This window comes from Mastigoproctus giganteus, chromosome 2 (assembly GCF_048544385.1).
Source record: "Mastigoproctus giganteus isolate SK-2022 chromosome 2, ASM4854438v1, whole genome shotgun sequence".
In the NCBI taxonomy this organism is placed as follows: domain Eukaryota; kingdom Metazoa; phylum Arthropoda; class Arachnida; order Uropygi; family Thelyphonidae; genus Mastigoproctus; species Mastigoproctus giganteus.
In genome coordinates this window covers 142070602-142094439 of record NC_143576.1, presented here as the reverse complement: position 1 = coordinate 142094439, position 23838 = coordinate 142070602, and the positions used below count along the sequence as shown (strand labels likewise).

Sequence of the window (23838 nt, the reverse complement as noted above, 5' to 3'; positions counted from 1 at the left end):
GGAAGGAAGGGGACGAATCAGATTGGTCCACTTGATATCGATGGGTCAACTGTTGATGATCCTGCTCAGGTAGCTAACAAACTAAATGAATATTTTGCATCGACATTCACACATGAGGAATTATTCAGCGAGGGGAATTGCCAGAGGTGTATTCAACTCTGGCAGTAAGCTAGAGAATCTTGTAATAACTGAGAGTAAAGTGGAAGAGAAATTGTTGAAGATAAACACAAGAAAGGCACCTGGGGTGGATGGGATCTATCCAGTTATATTAAAGGAGGCAGCAAAGGAAGTAAGCAAACCCTTAGCCATAATTATGAGAGCTTCCTTGGACTCAGGGGAGGTACCCATGGACTGGAGATGTGCAAATGTGACCCCAATTCACAAAGGAGGATCAAAGGCTGACACAAGTAATTATAGACCTGTGAGTTTAACTTCTGTTCCTGGAAAATTAATGGAGGCACTGGTTAGAGAAGCACTACAGGATCATCTAGACAAGACTTCAGTTATAGCTCGGACACAGCATGGTTTTGTTAAGGAGAAGTCTTGCCTGACCAATTTGATTGGATACTATGATGCAGTCACAAAAGAACTGGATGCAGGGAATAACTTTGATATTATATACTTGGATCTTAGAAAGGCTTTTGATACTGTTGCACATGGAAGACTGCTACACAAATTGGAGCAGTGTGACATTGGAGGCAAATTGCTGCTGTGGATAAAGGGGTGGTTGAGGGGGAGAAGCCAGAGAGTGGTAATCAATGGACACTGCTCATCGTGGACTAATGTTATTAGTGGAGTCCCTCAGGGTTCAGTATTGGGTCCATTATTGTTTTCTGTATTTATAAATGATATTGATGATGGTATATCAAGCTTAATGTCCAAGTTTGCAGATGATACGAAGGTTGGCAGGGTTGTCAAGGACACTACTGACACTATGCTGCTGCAACAGGATCTGGAAAGGTTGAGCAGATGGGCTGAGAGGTGGCAAATGAAGTTTAACATTGACAAATGTAAAGTACTACATATGGGAAACAGCAACCCCAGAGCAACGTATCAACTCTGTGGTACTACACTGACAGTGGTAGAGAATGAAAGGGACCTGGGGGTGGTTGTGCGGGCAGATATGAAGTTCTCTGAGCAGTGCAGACGGGCTGCAAGAGTAGCTCATAGTGTATTGTCAATGATATATAGGAATTTTTCTAGCAGGGATAAGGAGGTGATTATTCCCTTGTATAAGGCAATGGTCAGGCCACACCTAGAGTACTGTATACAGGCCTGGAGGCCTCATTTCAAGAAGGATGTAGAGCTGCTGGAACGAGTACAGAGAAGGGCAACAATATTAGTGAATGGAACAAAGGGGTGCTCTTACGAAGAAAGGCTTAAGTTTTGCGAATTACAGTGTCTGGAGACTAGGCACCAGCAAGGCGATCTGATAGAGGTGTACAAAGCCTTGAATGGTTTGAGCATGCTCAATGCTGATGGGATTCTTCCTCTTGCTCAGAATAATCACCTGAGAGGGCATAAATTCAAATTGAGGAAAGACAGATGTAGGATAGATGTGCGGAAATTTGCCTTTAGCCAGCGGGTGGTTGGTAGGTGGAACAGACTTCCATCCCTTGTCGTGGAAGTTGATAGCCTAAATAAGTTTAAGGCTCAGCTGGACAGGTATTTCGAACGAACAGAGGGGTGAAGTGGAAGTGGTTATTTTTTATTTATTTATTTTACTTTATTTTTTTTGGCTGATGCTGCATAAGCTTGCTTTCTTGCATCAAATGCCTCTACTAATGCTAACCCGCTCTCTCACAATATCTTCAGGTTCCTTACACTGACCATAAATCTGTCATACGCAAAGCGTGCTATGATAAATGGTCACAGATCTGGAAAAGTAACACAAACAATAAACTTTACCAGAAAAAACAAGAACTAAAGCTGTGGCTCTCTGGCTTCTGATGAAGCAGACAAGAGGACGTGGTATTGAAAAGACTCAGAATTGGACACACTCATCATACTCATATATATCTGTTATTGGGAGAAACTCACTTCAGTGCCCATCCTGTCACAGACAACTTACGGTCCATCATTTTCTGGTTGATTGTCCCTTACATTCAACCATCCAATCAAACACTTTTCAATCACTTTCCACGTTGAACATCTCACATAATTAATCTCACATCATGGGAAATGAAGCAAATATAGAAGAACGTTTGTTGTATCTTAAAATATATTAGTCTGTACAGGAATATATAAATTAACATCTCTATCAATATGTTGCCAATAAGTAAACTATATGCAGACACAATTTGGCCTCAGTAGCCCTTGTGTCGTTAAGCCCAAAACCAACAACATGACAGTACAGAAGTATGTGACACTGGAGCAGTGATAAAAAAACAGGAAATGAATTTATGGTGCAAAACATGAAGAGCCCGAAACAAAACTCTTTGAGTGGTACCAACAAATGCTTGCAACTAATTTGCCAGTATCAGCTCCGATTTTGCAAGAAAAGGCAAATTATCTAGCTCAGCAACATGGAATTACCAACTTCAAATGCAGCAGTGGCTGACTTCAAAGACAAGAATAACTTGGTTTCACAAAATGTTTGCAGAGTCTGGATTAGTTGAAAAAGAAAAGGCTATGGACTAGTTGTGTTCTGTATGGTCCCTTCTTGAAAATATGAGGCAAAAGGATATTTTTAATCTTAACAAGACAGGTTTATTTTATAATTTGCTGCCAAACAAAACATTTGCTGTTCGAGGAGAGTCTTGTCATGGTGGAAAATTAAGTAAACAAAGACTTTCTGTTCTGTTATGCCGCAATTCAGATTGCAGTATCACTTGTGATTGGTAAGTTTTCTGCAATTCAGATGTCACTTGTGACTGACAAGTTTTCTGAGCCAAGGTGTTTTAAAGAAGTTAACTAACTTCCCTGTGATTATGAGACCAATAGAAGTGCTTGGCTTATGGTCAAAAAATTTTTCAGTCTTGGTTATCAAAAGTGGAAAAAATAATGGTTTCAGAAAAAAGGAACATTTTGATTATTCTAGATCGTTATACAGCACATTCTGCCAAGACACTTAAGTTGACAAATATATGGGTGTTATTTTTACCTCCCAATAGCACCAGTTTTATGCAGCCACTGGATCAAGGCATCATTTGTAACTTCAAGAGAGCATACAGAAACCACCTGATAAGGTATTTGATTGCAACATAGGAGTGGGGGGGGGGACAATTTGCAGCCAAATTGGAATGTCTTGGATGCTATCCGTAATCTTGTTATTGCTTGGGAAAGTATTGCATCAAGCATAATAATGAACTGCTTCAGAAAGAGTGGCTTTGGAGAAAATATCATTGAAAAACATGGTCCAGCAGACAAATGTGATACCAATGGTGAGGAATGGAGGAATTTTTAGAAGCATATGGATTTTGTTGGTGAATATGAAGAGTTTGTGAAGGTGGATGATGAAGCTGCTACCATAACACCAGAAGAGCTGCTGAGTACCGAGCAAAATGATGATGTTTTTGTTACCAGCAACACTGAAAGTGGGGAAGCTCACATGCATGCACACACGTGCAAGCACACAATGCCATCTAAAAAGATGCCCAAAATGCACTCAGCATAATAGAGAATGTGTTGGCCTGCAATAACATTGATAAAGTCTGAGCGGGTAGCATAGTGGTATCGTCACCATCCTCTCCACATCGGGTGGAAAAGGACCCGGTTCATCAAATCCCGTCGAAGATGCAAGGAACTTTAATGGGCTTTTTTCACTTCGTGGCTGAGTTAGTTAATCTCGGGTGTAGATAGCAAGGTTTTCCCCCAGAAAATACGGTTTTTTCATCCAGAAAAACAGGCAGATTGACCACAGGCAGAGAACACAAGCAATTTACAGACATTTATTTATTTGTTTATTTGGTTTATTTTTAGGAAAGGCCATATTGCTAAGGCCATATTGCTCTGGGATATGCGGTGGTCATTCCCTGACCTTTCCGCATCCTTCATATTTGGTGGTGACGGGCTCAAACCCTGGTCTAATCAAGAAGCGTGTGCTATGCACTGCTGCTCCTTCCCACCTGGCTATGGAGGCCCTTTACAGACATGATACATATATTGGCATATATAAGAAAATATTGGTGGCCTTAATATAATAGTTTGAGTAACATCGATAAAGAAAAAACTACTGCATTTGATGTCTGTGCTATAATTAAAAATGCATATAGGGCAAAAACTATGCAAACAACATTGAATTCTTTCTTTAAATTAGATTAATTTATTAAAAAGTTAATTATCTGTATGTCTCCTTTTATATTAAGATTGTAATTATTTTTATTGTGATAGTAAAATATTGTATATATCAAAATATATACTGTACAATATTTTCATTTCGTTTAATTGCTTTTCAGTTATTTCAAGCTAATAATTCCACACTTGGAGTATCCAACTGTGGAGACCAAATCTAAAAAAAAAAAAAAAAAAATATTTAGCTTCTTGAAAGGGTCCAAAGTTGGGAAACCCACTTTGTGACATCTGAAAAATGGTACCCATATGAGAAATGACTTTGAATATTGATCTACAGAGCTTGTCAACCAGGTACCTTAGGGCAGACCTGACTGATGTTTGTAAAGCTTTGAGAAGGGATAGTAAAATGAATGAAGGTGAAATTTTCACTATTATAAGTGATTCCAAACTAGGAACCAGAAATTCAAATCACGGGAAAAGAGATTTAGACTGTTTATTTGTTTGTTATTTGGTTTTTAGGAGCATTAGCAGCTAAGGCCATATTGCTCCGGGGAGATATGCGGTGGTCATTCCCTGACCTTTCCGCATCCTCCATATTTGGTGGGCACGAGCTCGAACCCCAGTGTAATCAAGAAGCGTGTGCTACGCACTGCTGCTCCTGCCCACCTGGCTATGGAGGTGCTGAGATTTAGACTGACTGGATTGTGGGAAGTTTTCTTTTAGGCACAGATCTGGAAGTAACTGGAGTAAGTTACCTCCACATGTAGTTGATGCTGACTACTTGGGGCCTCTGTAGTCAGGAGCAGGAGTGCAGTAGCACAAGCTCTTTGAGTAGATCAGGATTCAAGCTCCTGACTGCTAAATATGGTCAATCTGCCAACCTGCACTGGACCAGTGTGGCAGATTATGGTCCATTACCCTCAACATGAATCATTGAGGAGGTTGCCATCTTGCAGGGGGGTGACCTCCATAGCCAGGTGGGCAGGAGCAGCAGTGTGTAGCACACACTTCTTGATTAGACCGGGGTTCGAGCCCATGACCACCAAATATGGAGGATGTGGAAAGGTCAGGGAATGACCACTGCATATCCCCGGAGCAATATGGCCTTAGTTGCTAATGCTCCTAAAAACCAAATAAATAACAAACCTGCAGTGGGTTGATAATGGTTGCAGTTTTTTATTTGGGGAAATTAAAAGGTCAGCTGGACAGGTATTAGTAGGGCAAATGATGCAAGAAAGCAAGCTTATGCAGCATCAGCCAAAAAAAACGAAAGCTTCCCATTCACTTATCCATTCCCGCCAATACCTTATCTAGTCCTTCCTTGAATTTATTTAAGCTATAAACTTCCACAACAACAGATGAACATTTATTCCAACAGTCAACCACCTGCTAGCTAAAGGAAAACTTCCACACATCGATTCTGCAATCGTCCCTCCTCGATTTGAATTTATACTGGACCATATGCATATTCAAAGCAAGAGGAAGAAAGTTAAGGCTTTGAATGGATTGAGCTTACTCAATCCATTCAAAGCCGTAAAACATCTTAATGAGATCACCTTGCAGATGCCTAGTCTCCAGATGCTACAATTTGTAGAACCGAAACCTTTCTTGATAAACTCCTTTCTTCCCCTCACCAATCTGGTGCTCTTTTCTGTACTTTTCCAGCAGCTCTACATCCTTCCTAAAATGAGGCCTCCACACCTGTATGCAGTACTGAAGATATGACATGACCATTGGCTTATATAATGGGATAATCACCTCCTTATCTCTGTTAGCAAAATTCCTTTTGACAAAACCCCATGACCTGACTGTCTTGGCAGCCTGTCTGCATTGCTCAGAGAACATCATATCGGACCGCACAATTATCCTCAGGTCTTTTTCATTTTCTACTAACCTGAGTGTAGTACCACACAGTTGGTGCATTACTCTGAGGTTACTGCTATATGCAGCACTTTGCATTTGTCAATGTTAAACTTCAATTGTGATTTTTCAGCCCAAACTTTTTAAGCTCCTGTTGCAGTAGTATACCATCACTACTGTCATTAACCAACCCGCCAACCTTTTGTATCATCTGCAAATTTGGATAGTAAGCCTAATATATCTTCAATATCATTAATAAATACAGAAAACAACAATGGGTCCAACACTGAACTTTGGAGAACACTAATAACATTACTCCATGAAGAGAAGTGTCCATTTATTACCACTCTCTGTCTTCTCACCTTCAACCACCCTTTATTCATAGTAGTAACTTGCCTTTAATACCACATTTCTTCAGTTCATGCAGCAGTCTTTTATGTGCAACAGTATCAAAAGCTTTCCTGAAATCCGAGTTATCAAAATTATATTTTGATATCCAAGTGTGATAGCCAAGTTATCAATCAAAATTATTTTTTGCATCCAGTTCCTTTGTGATCACATTGAGTATCAACTGAAATTTGTCAGACAAGATTTCCCCTTAACAGGTCCATGCCATGACTGAAATATAACTTCAGTCTTGTATAGATAATCCTCCATTATTTCTCCAACCAGTGACTCCATTATTTTCTCTGGAACACAAGTTAAGCTAACAGGTTTGTAATTACTCATGCCACCCTTTGATCCCCTTTTTGAATTGGAGATACATTCACATATCTCCAATCTGTGGGACTGCCTCTGAACCCAAAGATACTCTCATAATTATGACCTACTTCCTTTGCCACCTCCCTTAATTAAATAGATCCAACCACCCTAGGTGCCTTTCTTATGTTTAACTTCAACAATTTCTCTTTTTTTAGCTTTATTTTTTATTTAAAATTTATTTTATTTTATTTAGCTCCCTGTTAGAGTTTGATATACTTCTGGCATCCACTTCCTTCAAGAATTCCTCATGCGTGAATGTAAATTCAGAATACTCATTCAGTTTGTCAGCAACCTGAGTTGGACCATCAACAGTCGAACTATTGATATCAAGTGGACCTATGTGATTCCTCCCCTTCCTTCAAGTTTACATAAGCAAAGAAGTCTTTGCTGTTTATCTTTGCATCCTTTTCTAAAAATTTTCTAAAAATCTGCCATAGCTTTGAAACTTCCTTTGTAACTTGATTACAGACTAGTTTATATCTACCTTAGGCTTGTGTGACTTGATTACAGACTAGTTTATATCTACCTTAGGCTTCTGTGTCACCTGATAATTCACATGCATTTTTCTCTGTCATGAGTTTCATTAGTTCATCTGTCATCCATTTAGATGTGTCTGAGCAGGATTAGAAACACCAAATTAACCCTAAACTCACAACTTTTTTTTTTTTTCAACTTTTCCTAATACTTGTTAAGTAAGTCTGCAGACCTCCTACTCTTAATGTCACTAGTGCCAACGGGTACAACAGTATAACCTTTAGCACCTTTAAAATATGATATCTGCTCTACAACTTCATCAACTTTTATCCCTGCCAGACGTACCCTGGTCCTATTCCACCTATCCTTTTTGTGCAATATATTTTCTATTTCACTGATAATAGAGTCACCGACAACAATTCACTCTTGTGGGACCAGCACATTCTACCTTGGGGGTTGCTTGTTTCTCAAGTGCAAGCTCAGGAATTGAGGTGGGCAGTGAGAGCAAGGCTCCCAATTTAAATCCTTCAAGGCCATCCATCCTGTTTTTCAAGCTCTCATAAAGGTACATAACAATGCTTAGTTGACATCTAATATCCTCACACTTGTTACGTCAAACACACACACACACACACACACACACACACACACACACACACACACACACACACACACACACACAAAGGCATCCCCCCTTGGCAATATCATGCCCTGTTCTAGATTGATCTACAAACATCAAACAACACTACATTTCTTAAGGTCATGATTTGGAGGACAACTGTTTCCTCTCAGTTCTCCCCTGAGCCACAGCACTCCCACTACTTTGAGCCTTTTGCTTTGCTGCTCTGGTCTGATGTATGATTTCCATTCAAATTCAATTTAATTATGAATACTACACTAAACTAATATACAGTAAACCCCCGCTATTCGCGGTATCTGTATTCGCGGTTTCGCGTATTCGCGGTCGCTGATTTAAACCTAAAAAAATGTGAATTTTAAAGCGCCGTGAACATTTTCCGCCATGAAAAAAACATGGGTGTGGCTAAAATCATTTTGCCCAGTCCACAGAGTAGTACAATCAGTCGTCGTATAACACGTGTTTACACTACAGTAATTCGATCTTACACGATTTATAAATAGGGGAACGATATCTTATATAACACAAACTGAATTCGCATATGCACGATTCGCCTTTGTGTTTACAAGAAATGGCAGTTGAACGCGGAATCACCCCAACTGAATGCAACACGATAGGAATGAAGAAGATTCTGAAAATGTATTTATTTTTTTATAGCAGTGAAGGGGAAACACATTTCACCATAATAACTTAAAAACCAACACAATTCCAGCTATCGGTATTATCGCAAATGCAATTAGATATAGTTCACTACCAGTTTATAACAGATTCCACTAGCAGGAACGCAACTGGAAATTGTTTTTATTGTTTTATGGTAGTAACCCCCAGAAATGTAAAATGTGAGCTAGTGAGGTGTTAATAGAGTTGTCTCTGCCTTTATGGTGCTGTTTATTCAGTTGCTACACGCTCACAGCTTTATGTGTATCAAGTGTGCCTCCTCATTTTGTAATTGTGCTTTATTCTCTAAAAATGAGTAAAAATAACTTAAAAGGTGTAAAAAGGAAGTGTCCTGCGCTCAATGGGTGGGGGGTGACAAAATCGCGAGCGCGGATGTTTCAAGCTAATCCTTGTTCAGTATGTGTAATGCGCTTGTCATAGAAGGTTTCATCTCTTGCTTTTAATTGATACATTTACAAAAGTGAAAAATCTACCATTTTGCAGTGTGTTGATGTAAACAGACTTTTTCAAGCGTGTTAAAGTTAAAAGAAAGTGACTTTATTGTGGACAAGTTCTTTTCTAATCCTACAAAAATATGGCCGCGAATAAAAAGGGAATTGTGAAAAGATCAAAGAAGGTGATGACATTAGCGAGTAAAACTGAATTGTTAGACAAAATTTCTAATGGTGAAAGTGTCTCCTCAGTGGCAAAACATTATAAAATCAATGAGTCAACGGTACGATCAACCAAAAAATCGGAAGAAAAAATCCGCCGTAGTGTCGGTGAAAACGCGCTAATTGCATCAAAAATTTGCTCTGTAACTCATGATGTGAAATTAGAAAAAATGGAAAAGGCTTTAAATCTGTGGATAGAAGACCGAACTCAAAATAAAATTCCGTTAAGTTCACTTATCATTCGTGAAAAGGCAAAACTCCTTTATCAACACTTTAGTGAAACTGGTGATAGCACTGGCGGGATAAGTTTTTTAGCCAGCAAAGGCTGGTTTGAAAGATTTCAAAATCGATATGGTTATTTTTCGCCCAGCAACCCATGTTCTTGATATGTTTTTGAAAGGTTTCTTTAAAATGTCTAATAAATATGTACAGTATTACATTTAATAAATTGTTTCTTATTTTCATTTCGATGCCTTATGCTTTTTTTTTTATGTACTTACTCTCTACGTTTGTCTATGTACATAGTCATATTATGTAGGTAAATACACATAATACGTACAGACAAAATTTTAGACTAATTTTTGTTATATATTTCATACTTTGGAACGGAACCCTTTTATTACCATGGGCGCCATAACTCAGTATTCGCGTTTTCAGTATTCGTGGAATTTCTCAGGAACGTAACCCCCGCGAATAGCGGGGGTTTACTGTACTTAAATGCAGTAAAAACCCTATTTACCAGTTATGCAGCAATAATACTTATTATACTATCATGTTTATGTTATTAAATGTATATGCAAATTGCAATATCAAGTTTATGTTATATGTATTACGTTATCAGGCTTATGTTGTACATATTATGTTACTGAGCTTACATTATATGTATTTTATATCTCCTATCAAATTTTCATTATGTGTATTATGCTATATCATTACATTTGTAAGTTCTAAGTAATGATAATAGATAACAAAATTATCTAACCAATGCCAACCTATCTGATGCAAACTTTTGACCTACCTATTTTCCACATTACTCTAACAATGGTGGCAAAATTCAAATGGTCTTATTGATACAACACAATGGTAGCAGAAGTCAAATATAGTTTCTTAAGCAATTATAAGTGATAAGTAACAAACAAATACACCAACATAATCAGAAAATCACAAATAATAACAGCACTTCTAATTTTAAATCAAAAGTTAAATGCAATAATAATACTGATCAAATTCACCAGTTACTCAGCAATAATACTACTATGCTACTAAGTTTACGTTATATGCATTACGCTATACCTTTATGCTTGTAAATTATAAGTTAATAATAATAATAATATATAATAAAGTTATCTACTAACACCAACCTATGTGATTTGAACTTCCGAGCTTCCTATCTACTACAATTAAAACACCAGAATATCCCTACCACTCACTCAATACTATAACAATGCCATCAAAATTCAAACATCTTTTTGGCTATTGAGGCAACAGCCGATGGCTTCCTTGCACAATGTGGCTAATATTTACTAACCTTATTAGGTTGGGTACGTTGGGCCATACAAGGCAATTGAGGTACCCAACTTTGACACTGGGGATGGTAATGCCAGCATACCAAATGTAAGAAAGATATTTTGTGTAGAAACAAGTTTGCCATCTTTTTTGACCACTTTTTGATCATCATTTTGTTTTGCTTGAATAACTTTCTGATCTTCTAGTTCCTGAACATAGCATCTATAGTCAAGGGAAGAGTAGTTGTAATCCATATTTTCTCTTTTGAGCCTTGGAGGATCTTTTCCTCCAGGTTACCAGTCTCACAATGTGGAGGCAGGGTGGTGCTACCCACCACTGAACAAGTTAGTAGTTAGTGTTAATAGTCAATTATATAAGAAAAATGGTGCATTTCCTTTTTTTTAGTAAGTTTACATCTTTACTTTCAAGAACAAAATTAAATATCTATGTAATTTAGAAGAAGACTTTAGTACTCTCTGTGATCAACTAATTTATGAGAATAGATGTTTCTGAAATCACTTGGAAAACTGCTGTAGTCACTTGCTTGATACTTGGGGTTAATATACACAAACGTATTTTAGCCAGTGAGTTATAAATTACTGGAATTAGTTACTGACATGGGTGGTAGAGGCTGACAGTTTTGGGAAATTCAAAGGTCAGCTGGATAGTTACCTACAGGAGGAGGGAAATGCATAGGTTGTCTATTTCATTTTCTCTTATTATTATTTATTAATTATTTAGTTCAAATAATTTTAATATTATTATATATATATTTATTTATTTTTATTTTTAGGCTGGTGCAGAATAAGCCTTAGGCTTCTTTGCACCATATGTCCATTTCTAATACTAACTTTTCCAGCATGGATATTATGTTAATGTATAAAGCAATGGTCAGGCTATATCTCAAATTTTACATATGTCTGAAAATCTAATTTTAGAAATGATGTAGATCAGTTCAGAAAAGTTACAGAGGAGAGCAACAAGATTAGTAAGGGCCCAAGAAGGTGTTGTGTTACTAAGAAACATTGGGGTTCTTTATATTGCAGTATCTGGAAACTGGGCATCTGGGTGGGATCTAATGAAAGTGTTTATGATATTAAAAGGTTGGGTAAATTAAATGCTGATGGTATCTTTACATATTCTCAGAGGAAATGGACAGTGGAACATAAATTCAAACTGGGAAAGGATGGTTGCAGAATAGATGCAAGAAAATTTGCCTTCAGTGTAATATGAGAAGTGTAACTGATTTTTGGAATAAATTTCCACCCACTGTTGTGGTAATGGCAATAAATAGTTTGAATAAAGTTAAAGAAGGAATGTAAAAATTGTTAAAAGGGATGGCAAGTGAATTGGGTAAATGTTTTTTTTTTTTTTTTTTTCTTTTTGGTGTTCTGCAAGCTTGCTTCCTTATATCATTTTGCTAAAACTAATAATAGTAATGTTGACAATTCTGATTTAAGTTCTGAATTCACAGCCAAGAATTTTCACTACTATACATTATTAATCTCATCTATTTTGCTAAATTCTGTTCTGTTTACGAGCATCGTTTTCTCTCATCAGGTCATAATTTACATTAAAAAGCAACCAGGCAATGACACACACACAGAGCTTTAACTGGTGAGTAAACTATCAGTAATTATGTTATCTCATATTTTTCACTTCAAGCTACTTATAACCATTTTATAAAGTAAGTAAATTTGTTACCTTCCAGTATATCATCATCCTCATCTTCATCTTCTGAATCATCTTCATCTTCATCATCATTCAATGACACCGTACTAGAGGTGGAGATAATGCTGTTTGTTCGACTGGGAATTGATTTTGCCTAAAAGAAGATAGGATTCTAATAAAAAAATTTTGTTCATGATATATCAAGTACAGTGCACATTGCTTATTGTTATCACTTAACCAAAGAAACAAGAATGCAGCTGTTCAGTGTTGCTTATTAATACAGAGTGGACACGTGTACATATAAAAGTTTATGTGGACAGAATCAAAACATTAAAATGAAGCAACATAAAATACTTTAATTTGACTATGCACTATTTCTTCGAGAAAGTCACCAATAAAAATGAAACTGTCGTGTTTCTGGAAATCCATACAAATTATTAAAAACAAATAAATAAAATATTAAAATCAAGAACAGAAAAGGATTAATGCTCTATTGTAAAACACTGATTGCAGAAGTACAGATATAGTACGTTCTTTCACAGAGTAATGATACTAACAACTATACACATATGAAGCAACATCAGTTATCAGCGATGCAACATGTTGGAGTTCAAGAACAAATTAGTGATAATAAAAACTGAAGTGCTGACTACAACAAAACAATATTTATTCTGTGTATTAGCATACATGTCTGACCAGGACTTCATAAACTTGAATAACATTGTCCATCCATCCATCCATCCACACACACACACACACACACACACTCTCACTCTCTCTCTCTCTTTTTTATGAAAGTACCATACTCTATAAGTCATGAAATGAAAATGAGTAATATAATGAAAATGCACATTATGTCCATCATGGCAGGAAGCCAGATATACATATATATGATGTGTGAAATATGAAAATATTAATTAGGTGTAGTGGCCATTGCATAAAAAACAGAAATATTAGAAATATAATCAGTTAGTAAGAAGAATAAGGAGGGAGAAAAAAATCACAAAGAATTTGAAGGCCTGAGTAGGTTGAATTTTAAAGAATCAAGTATCAATAAATTATAGTTTAATGAACAGTAATAAAAATTAATAAAAATATTATTAAAATTGTATTTCTATCATTCTATATTTAAAATAATTATAATTATACATTAATGAAGTCATATGTTTCTTTTTTTTTCTCCACTAGAGGTCACTACAGCTGCAGGTACTAGTCTGAATTAGACACCAACAGTTTTTGTTCTCTTTCTCTATGGGAACGAGTAATTGGTTACTCTTGGATTTAGTACTGTTGTTCCATTTTACATTTCTGTAAGCTCTATTTTTATTTTATTTTCTTGTGTTGTTTCATATTCAATTCCTAGCATTCTTTTAATCTGGTTCTCTGTTGGTCAACAGTGAATTATATACTTGCAATAATGATGTTACTTGGCACCCATTTGATTTAATCTTCATTTTCAGAATTTAATTAACTTATTAATTTGTTTTCATTTATTCATTCAATATTGAAATACTGAAGCAATATTTCAATACCACTTCAAGTTGTCTTTCCTCTCAATTTCAGTGGTTAACCTTTGAAAATATTAAAATTTGACACTATACAATGACATGCTTTGAATTATTTTTTTTTAAGTTCTAATGTACTCTGTAAATTTACCATGATATTGCTAATATATAAATGTTAAGATATATGGACCATAATATTACACAGTTTATTACACAGCACTAGCAAACACTGCAAGTTTCTTATAATACTAACAATAATTGTAAAATTTTCAGAAGGGAAACATGGGAGAGCACAGGATGTTTTAAAAAGTTTTGGAGGAAACATATGCTAGGTAAAAGTTTGAAGATAAAAACAACTTTATTTGCTAACAAGAATTATAAAATTAAGTATGAATTAGGAGCAGAATATATGTAGAGCATTTTAGAATAAAACATCAATTTTATTAATATATTCAAATATCATCTGCAAATTTTTGACATCACAATCTGCATCTCTTCATAAATCACACTTGTCCTAATAATAATCCTTGAAGGACCCCACTTCTAACAATAGACCAATCTGAAGAGTAACCATTAATCAAATCCCTCTGCCTCCTGTCCTACAGCCATTCTGCAATCCATATAAAGTTCTTACCATCAATACCAGCAGGTTTTAGCTTATATGATAACTAAGGGAGTCTGGGTGCGAGGTTAGCCTGTGCGGAAATTTGCTCCTTAAAGCTCTTCAAACAGAGAAGTTTTTCCTGATTTATTTTCTGCTTTATTAGTTTAAATTGTCATATTACCTTATTTTCTAGAGTAGCTTTATATTCCTAGTTACGATACTTAGTTTAAAGTTTAACTTAGACAGAGATTTTGTAGATATTACTTAGTATCGGTAACGGTATCAAATCGACGTGTCACAAACCAAATTTTTTTTTTTTTTTTTTTTTTTTTTAACCAAATTTAGTCGATTTATTAACCAACTGTTATATCAAATTATCTTCTATAAGTAGATTATAGACCTAGTCAGGAGCCTTAGTTTATTCTAAATTGAGATAGCGAGATTTGGAAGCTAATCAATACTTACGAGTCCGTAGAAATACCGTTCGTGAATTCCCGCCATTTTTACACGATAGCATAAGCTTAGTGTCGTATAGTGCATAATATAATATTGCCAATTAATCAGTAAATCTATTAATCTTGATAAACTTTATTGTCAATTAAATTGTACTTTTAACTCTATATATATATATATATATATGTAACGATTAATCTAACAAATAATTAATACATAACTATAGTGGTACACGTGATACGGAAGTTGTATAAAGGGAACTCGTAGAAAACACTAGATACCGAAAAAAATATATATATAACATAACTGTTTTGGGATATAACTTAAGGATTTAATTTTTGTTTTGAATTTTATTGAATTAAATCGGAATCATGACTCTGACCAGAGCAGCAAAGCAAAAGGCTCAAGCTAATGGGAGTGCTGTGGTTCAGGGGAGAACTGAGGGGGGCAGTTGCCCTCTGAATCACAGTCTATTAAAATGCACTGTTTGCTTGATGTTTGCGGAGCAGTCGGGTACGGGACATGATACTGCCAAGGGGGATGTCTTTGTGTGTGCACGATGTAAGGAGTGCAAGGAAATCAGGCGACAACTCAGCGTTGTTATGGGCCTTTATGAGAGCTTGAAGGACAGGGTGGATGCCCTCGAAGGAAATAAATTGAGGGGCCCATCAAGCTCTCAGCTGCCCACATCAACGCCAGAGCTTGCACTTGGTCATCAGGCAACACAGAAGCAGCCCCCTAGGCAGAATGCGCTGGTCCCACAGGAACTAGTAGTTGTTGGTGACTCTATTGTCAGGGAAACGGGGAACATCCTTTGTAAAAAGGATAGGTGGAATAGGACCAGGGTATGTCTGCCAGGGACAAAGGTTGATGACGTTGTAGAACGGATATCATCTTTTAAGGGCACAAAAGGTGATATAGTTGTACACGTTGGCACTAATGATATTAAGAGTAGGAGACCGGCGGAATTACTTAGCAAGTACAGGTCACTGTTGAAAAAAAGCCGTGAATTAGGGTTGAACTTGAAAGTGTCTGCAATTCTGCCCAGACACGATAGGAGGGAGTATATGATGAGAGCCTTGTCGATCAATTCGGCCCTGGAGGGATTGTGCAAGGCTCAAGGGGTAGAATTTTTTTCAGCCTGGACTGTACTTGTTAACAGGAGATTGCTTCTACAGGGATGGGATACACTTAAATAGAAAGGGTGCAAGAATTTTTGCTGATGCTGTCGAGGCAGTGTTAGGTGGGTCGGAAAACTGCTAGTTGGGGGGGATACAAGGACTAATAGATTAACAGTAGCCAGTGGCAGAGGTGGAAGTGATTCTTGCACTGCTTCTATTGAAATGAGCAGAAGTCTGAAAAACAGGATGCAGGATATTTCAGAGACTGCTGGGAGTCATTGCGGTACAAGTAAACACATGGGTTGTGTTAGGGTAGCTAAGAATAGAAACAGGTGCATGTATACCTGCGTGTACACCAATGCTAGGAGTTTGGTAAATAAATTTGATGAATTTGAGGTATTGCTCAAAACATCAAAGGCAGATATTGTTGGGATATCAGAGACGTGGTGTCACACAGATATAAGTAATGCGGAACTGGAATTTGGGGAATACAATGTGTATAGAAAGGATAGACAGGACAGGAGGGGAGGAGGGGTTATGCTATTAATTAAGAAACACATAAAGTCCAAGGAAGTGAAGCCAGTCGACATCGATGGACAGGGCAGCGTCGAGTCAGTTTGGTGTGACATAAGCATAGGGAAATCAAAATTGAGAGTAGGAGTGTGCTATAGGCCTAATGACTCTGATGAGTATAATAAGATATTGTACAGGGAAATAGAGTGGGCCAGTAAATCAGAGAGTCTTATAATGGGGGACTTTAATTTCCCAGATATTGACTGGAATTTGTGGGTTGGTCACTCGCACACTAGCAAGGCTTTTGTGGATTTATTGGATGATTGTTTTCTACATCAGCATGTTCGTGAGGCAACGAGAGGGAGCAATACTCTTGATCTGATTATCAGTAGTGATTCCTCATGCATTAAGAACCTGCAGATAAATGAACCACTAGGTGGCAGTGATCACAGTGTGTTGAAGTGGGATTTACTCAAGGAGGTAACTACCATCAGAGGTAAAGGGAAGGGTTTTTGTTTTCGTAAAGGCGACTATGATGGTCTGAGACAGTATTTAAATTCTATACAGTGGGACCAACTGATGATGTTACCAACAGCAAACTCAAAATGGGAAGCATTCAAGGAACTAATCTTGGAGGCTACCAGGCTTTACATACCAACTAAGAAATATTGTTCAAGGTTTAGGCCTAAATGGTTGTCAGATGAACTAATGAGACATGTGGCAGAGAAGAAAAATGCATGGGATACATACAAATTAATGGGTGACATGGAAGCCTATGATAGATATAAGTTGGTCTGTAACCAAGTCACAAAGGAGATTAGGCAGGCAAAGGCAGACTATGAAAAATCCTTGGCAAAGGATGCAAAGAAAAACAGAAAAGAGTTCTTTACATACTTGAACTCGAAAAGGAAAGGGATGAATCAGATTGGTCCACTGGATATTGATGGTTCAACAGTTGAGGATCCTGCTCAGGTGGCTAACAATCTAAACGAGTATTTTGCATCTACATTCACGCATGAGGAGTTATTCAGGAAGGAGAATGATGTAGGTAAAGTAAACATTGGCAGTGAGCTGGATGATTTTGTAATAACTGAGAGGAAAGTGGAGGAGAGATTGTTGGGGATAAACATAAAAAAGGCACCTGGGGTGGATGGGATCTATCCAGTTATATTAAAGGAGGCAGCAAAGGAAGTAAGCAAACCCTTAGCCATAATTATGAGAGCTTCCTTGGACTCAGGGGAGGTACCTATGGACTGGAGATGTGCAAATATGACCCCAATTCACAAAGGAGGTTCAAAGGCTGACACAAGTAATTATAGACCTGTTAGTTTAACTTCTGTTCCAGGTAAATTAATGGAGGCACTGGTTAAAGAAGCACTGCAGGATCATCTAGACAAGAATTCAGTTATAGCTCAGACGCAGCATGGTTTTGTTAAGGGCAGGTCTTGCCTGACCAATTTGATTGGATACTATGATGTAGTCACAAAAGAACTGGATGCAGGGAATAACTTTGATATTATATATTTGGATCTTAGAAAGGCTTTTGATACTGTTGCACATGGAAGACTGCTGCACAAATTGGAGCAGTGTGGCATTGGAGGCAAATTGCTGCTATGGATAAGGGGATGGTTGAGTGGCAGAAGACAGAGAGTGGTAATCAATGGACACTGCTCAACGTGGACTAATGTTATTAGTGGAGTTCCTCAAGGTTCGGTGTTGGGTCCGTTGTTGTTTTCGGTGTTTATGAATGATATTGATGATGGGATATCAAGTTTAATGTCCAAGTTTGCAGATGATACAAAGGTTGGCAGGGTCGTTAAGGACAATACTGACGCTATGCTGCTGCAACAGGATCTGGACAGGTTGAACAGATGGGCTGAGAGGTGGCAAATGAGGTTTAACATCGACAAATGTAAAGTGCTGCATATGGGAAACAGTAGCCCCAGAGCAACGTATCAACTCTGCGGTACTACACTGACAGTGGTGGAGAATGAAAAGGACCTGGGGGTAATTGTGCAGGCAGATATGAAGTTCTCTGAGCAGTGCAGACGAGCTGCAAGAGTAGCTCATGGTGTCTTGTCAATGATATACAGGAATTTTTCTAGCAGGGATAAGGAGGTGATTATTCCATTGTATAAGGCAATGGTAAGGCCACATCTTGAGTACTGTATACAGGTCTGGAGGCCTCATTTCAAGAAGGATGTAGAGCTGCTGGAACGGGTACAGAGAAGGGCAACAAGATTAGTAAATGGAACAAAGGGTTGCTCTTACGAAGAAAGGCTTAAGTTTTGCAAATTACAGAGTCTGGAGACTAGGCACCGGCGAGGTGATCTGATAGAGGTGTATAAGGCTTTGAATGGTTTGAGCATGCTCAATGCCAATGGAATTCTTCATCTTTCTCAGAATAATCACCTCAGAGGGCATAAATTCAAATTGAGGAAGGACGGATGTCGGATAGATGTGCGGAAATTTGCCTTTGGCCAGCGGGTGGTTGGTTGGTGGAACCGACTTCCATCACTGGTTGTTGAAGTTGATAGCCTAAACAAATTTAAAGCTCAACTGGACAGGTATTTCGAACGAACGGAGGGGTGAAATGGGAGTGGGTTTTTTTTTTTTTTTTTTTTGTTTTTTTTGGCTGATGCTGAATAAGCTTGCTTTCTTGCATCATATGCCTCTGCTAATGCTAATGCTAAAGGGAAAGACACAAATGCTTTTTTAAGTCTGCATAAACAAAATTATTTCCTACCTCCAACACATGAGTGACTCTTTCAAAAAACAAACCAGATTAGTTAAACAAGATTTGCACTTTATAAAACCACACTGTGCTACCTCTGGCATGCCATTTATACCTAGATAACCTTGTCTTCAATTCTTAATTACTGCCTCCATGATTTTCCCTACCACTGAAACCAAACTGATGGTTCCATTTATAGTGGATGGCCGAGACCAGAAGCATTTACAACTTCTTTGTAACTGTTTTATTGCAGCTCATTTACCAGTGTAACAGCTAATATCTGGCTGCACACTTTTTGTCAATCAATTTTGCTCAATATCACAATGTGTGAACTTGTGCCCATATAAGTTACCCCATGACCATTATACTCATTACCATAGTCAGCCCTCCTAAAAGTGTCATATTTATACTCCAGCATGAATACATAGGTCAAGAGTTTATAACCAATTATTAACCTATTTACGAATCATATGAGCTATTTATTTTTACTTATTTATTTCACCCTTAGAACTGCCTTTATGGACTTGTGATGCATTCCTCTATCCAAAGGAATCTCCCCTAAGTTTAATGATGCCCTCATAATTAATCTTAATAGGCGAATGCACTCTTTCTCATCGCCTTCTTCAAAATTACATGTATATACATCAATCACAGGGATCTTATTTGCTTTCAGCCTTGAAAATTTTTCTAATAAACAATCTTCTGTAATTTCATTATTGCTAATTTCATACTGCTCAGCTTCACTTTTGCATAGTGTCTTCTTTCCATGAATGGTCTTTCATCTGTAAAGTTCAATGCAATGGGGATATGCAAATAAATTCTACTTTTAAAATATGAATAAGAGAAATATTTTGTTACTTGTTTCCCTCAAAATATTCCCCAAGAAACCAAATACCCCAAGGGACAGGATAAGAAGATGCATTTGGAAAGCCTTGGAAAACTTGTCTGCCGTGATGGTATATAGCAGGGGTGGCCAACGAGTCGATCGCAATCTACCAGTTGATCGCAGAATTTAATTTCTCGATTTGTGCACCTTGTGCAATGAAATTTTTGCGAAGGTAGATCGCGGCACATTTTGAAGGAAAAAAGTAGATCGCATCACAAATTAAGTTGGCCACTCCTGGTATATAGTTTTGCTGTCATATTCTTCTGAACATCATAAACACTATCAAAGTAGTGTCTTTTCAATCTCAAATTCAACTTGGGAAACAGAAAAAAGTCTGCTAGAGCCAAGTCAATGCAGTAAGGAGGGTAGCTGAGCACTGCAATCTGCTTATGAGTCAGAAACATCTGTACATTGTTATGTGAAAAGGTGCATTGTCATGCAACAGCTGCCTACTAGACTGTTCCAAATCTGGCAGCATACACTTGATTCTTGCTAACAAATGTTTCAATACCTCTGAAGGATAATCCATAAGGAATTCCCCACAGAATTCCTTATGAATTATCTCTTTCTGATAAAAGAATACAATCAGGATGTTTTTATACATGGATTTTCGGAAACAAATCTTTTTTTGGTTTTGGTAAGCTTTGATCATTATTCTGTACTTTGTCTTTGATCTCAAGGTCATACTAAAAGCATAAACTCGCATTCCTATAATAATGCTATTTAGGAAACCAAGCTTGCTATCAGCTGTTTGAAAAATTTGAAAAACTCAGATGATTAGATGCTTGCAAATATTCTGTTTGAACAAAATATTTGCAAGCATCCAGTCGTCTGAGTTTTACCTCATCACGCGAACAGTGTGGAGTAAATCTCATTCAAATTTTTCTTTTTACTAAATCTGTGGTAATTATGTACCTTAGCAATTCCTTATTCACATTTAACTCACTTGCTATCATTTTTGGTAATCAGCAGTCACTTCCTGGCAGACTATACACTTTGTCCACAACTATGTAAATGGTAATGCCATTTGCATGCTTGATTATTAAAAATAAGATAGCTTATTAACACATATTCCATTTTGATCCCTTCTACTATCATATTATTTTATAACTTTTTGGTAGTGTATACTACCAAAAAGTTTACAAAAAATTTTTATAAGTTTACAGATCATTACAGTGGTTTCACTGCCATTTCGTTAAAGCATATTTTGTACCATTGCAACTGTACTTCTCCAGTCCAAATCAATCACATTATGCCAACCAATCGAATGATTTAGACATTGTTGACCCAAGAACGTTTTGACCCTTGTATAATAATAAGGCAGGCATTTGCTTGTTGCAAGAATGGCCTTCTTAAATAAAAGAAAGTAAGTACTATCACCATGTCGTGTTAAAAAGTTAACATTATATGGTTCTAGTACCCATTTCTTTCTTTCCTTTTTTTTTTTTTTTTTTTTGCCAAGGCAAATGAATATAATGTTCTCATCAGAAACATACTTGGCTAACAAATGTATTGAACTTTCTGCTGTATAAACAAATAAACTATAACAAGTGTTTGAAATGTCCACAATTCGTTCAAAGGCAGATCCAATCTTCATGTATTTTTTGGAGGTGGGGGGGGGGAGTTGATAAAAAAAAAAGAGAGATCCAATTTCTTCATTTAGAGATAATGCAGAAGCAAAACATGCTTTTGGAATAATCTTGTGGGGGAGAATAATTACCATCCCAGTTGTGTTCTCGCTTTCATACCTATATAAGGTATTATTTGTCATAAAACATTAACATGATTTTTTTTTGCTAAGTTTTCCATATTAAATGGAAAGAGAGAGTTGAAGCAAAACTCCACTTCAACTATCTTTTTCAATTCAAATAAGGGTTTTTGAGTTAACTTTTACATACTTGTTTTCATGACTACTCCTACAAGAAATAATCCATGGACATTAGAGTTGATAATTGGATGGCTAATTAATCACATTATGTAAACCAATCGAATGATTTAGACATTGTTGACCCAAGAATGTTTTGACCCTTATATAATAATAAGGCAGGCATTTGCTTGTTGCAAGAATATACCTTTGATTTCCATTGCCGCAGGTAGAGCAGTTAAAATGTTTTCCAGAAGATCCAAGTAGCTTTCACTGCTTACAGTACCTTCATTAATTTGTGTGTGTAACACAAATTAATGTTAATTATGAAGTAACAATGTCTCACTGCACAGCTTACTAGGTGTACTCTTACCCTCACTTTGTACATCAGAAATACCAAAATTATTGGAAAACTTACCCTAGACTTTACTGTACGAGCTGGAGTGAGCGGTGCTCTAAGTTTCTTGTTCTTGATCAGGATTCGGAATTTGAGCTGATTAGGTGAAGGGAGCTGGGGGTTGTCTAAATAATCTGAGTCAAAGAGGAATTTAGTGACAAGCTTATCTCCAAACACATTCTGAAAAAGATAAAGCTTTAATTAACATGACTCATGATTTCATTATACCACTGTATTGTTTATATTTTAATTATATATTGTGAGAATAAAACTTTTTTCATTATATTATTATTTCAAAACATCAGATATCAGATGAATACCTGATGTATTCCCCTCGTCACCAAGAGGATGAGAGGAACACATCAGGTTTTTTGCCCATATGATGAACGTTTTTTTAGCTAAATCACTGCAAAGGTATCAAACAATGCATAACAGCCTGCTTTTCCATGCATTCATTGGATCAGATTATATCTTTTATTTGTGAATCAATCACTCATTTTGCTGTTTAATGAATCAGAAGCAGAAGTACTGGATTTGCACTGAATAATCATCTTACATAACGCTTGGAAACTAATAAACAGTTCACTGATGAGAAGCGGAATTTTTATTCCTTTCAGATGTTTACATGCCTCTGCCACAGTTTTGTCCATTTGGCAGTTCTACCATGTTGTAGTAAGTGTGGCTGACTTTCAAATGCAAAAAAGATCTAGTAGGAAGTGAAAGTGCATATTGGAAAAAAAAATTTCCACAAAGCAAGAGATTTTTTTTTACAATGACATAAGCACATATCATTGGAAAAGAAAATTCCCACAAAGTAGAGATTTTTTTTACAATGACATAAGCACATGTCATTGGAAAAAAAATGGTTTCAGGAAACACAAACTACAAGTCAATCCTGTAAAAGACATCTGAAAGCCTTTACGTTATTTATCCCTTTGGCTGCTGGTCTAAATCTGCCATGCAGTTAGATTATAAAACTAAAATTTGTATATAATAGATGTGCTTCTACTTGGCTTTGGAACTACTTTACATCTGAAAAGTAGCCATAAAGCGAGTTCTAGTTGCAAGTAGAAGCACTGGATTGTCCTATGCTTCTACTTGAGATTTGTCCTGTGCACCTTAAGGGCCTTGTATAGAGGAAGAAAAGAAGTTATGGGGTATCCCCTTGAGTTGCTGTTAAAATTAGAAAATGTGATTTTTAAATTTACAGCATGAAGGGAATATAATATGCTCCTTTCCTGTTGCTGAGATGTTCAGCTGTGTGGCTTGCAGAATCAGCATTGAATC

General features: G+C 36.9%; 1 protein-coding gene across 1 annotated transcript in view; it reads right to left on the bottom strand.

Moving 5' to 3' along the window:
* Positions 1 to 23838, bottom strand: part of LOC150089623 (1-phosphatidylinositol 4,5-bisphosphate phosphodiesterase epsilon-1-like) — a 634994-nt gene that overhangs the window by 198226 nt on the left and 412930 nt on the right. Inside the window, exons 30-31 of the mRNA XM_090390053.1 lie at positions 22573 to 22731; positions 12508 to 12628 (exon numbers count right to left, since the gene is read on the bottom strand). Of these exons, the coding sequence (XP_090246179.1) occupies positions 12508 to 12628; positions 22573 to 22731 (280 nt within the window). The remainder of the gene's footprint in view (positions 1 to 12507; positions 12629 to 22572; positions 22732 to 23838) is intronic.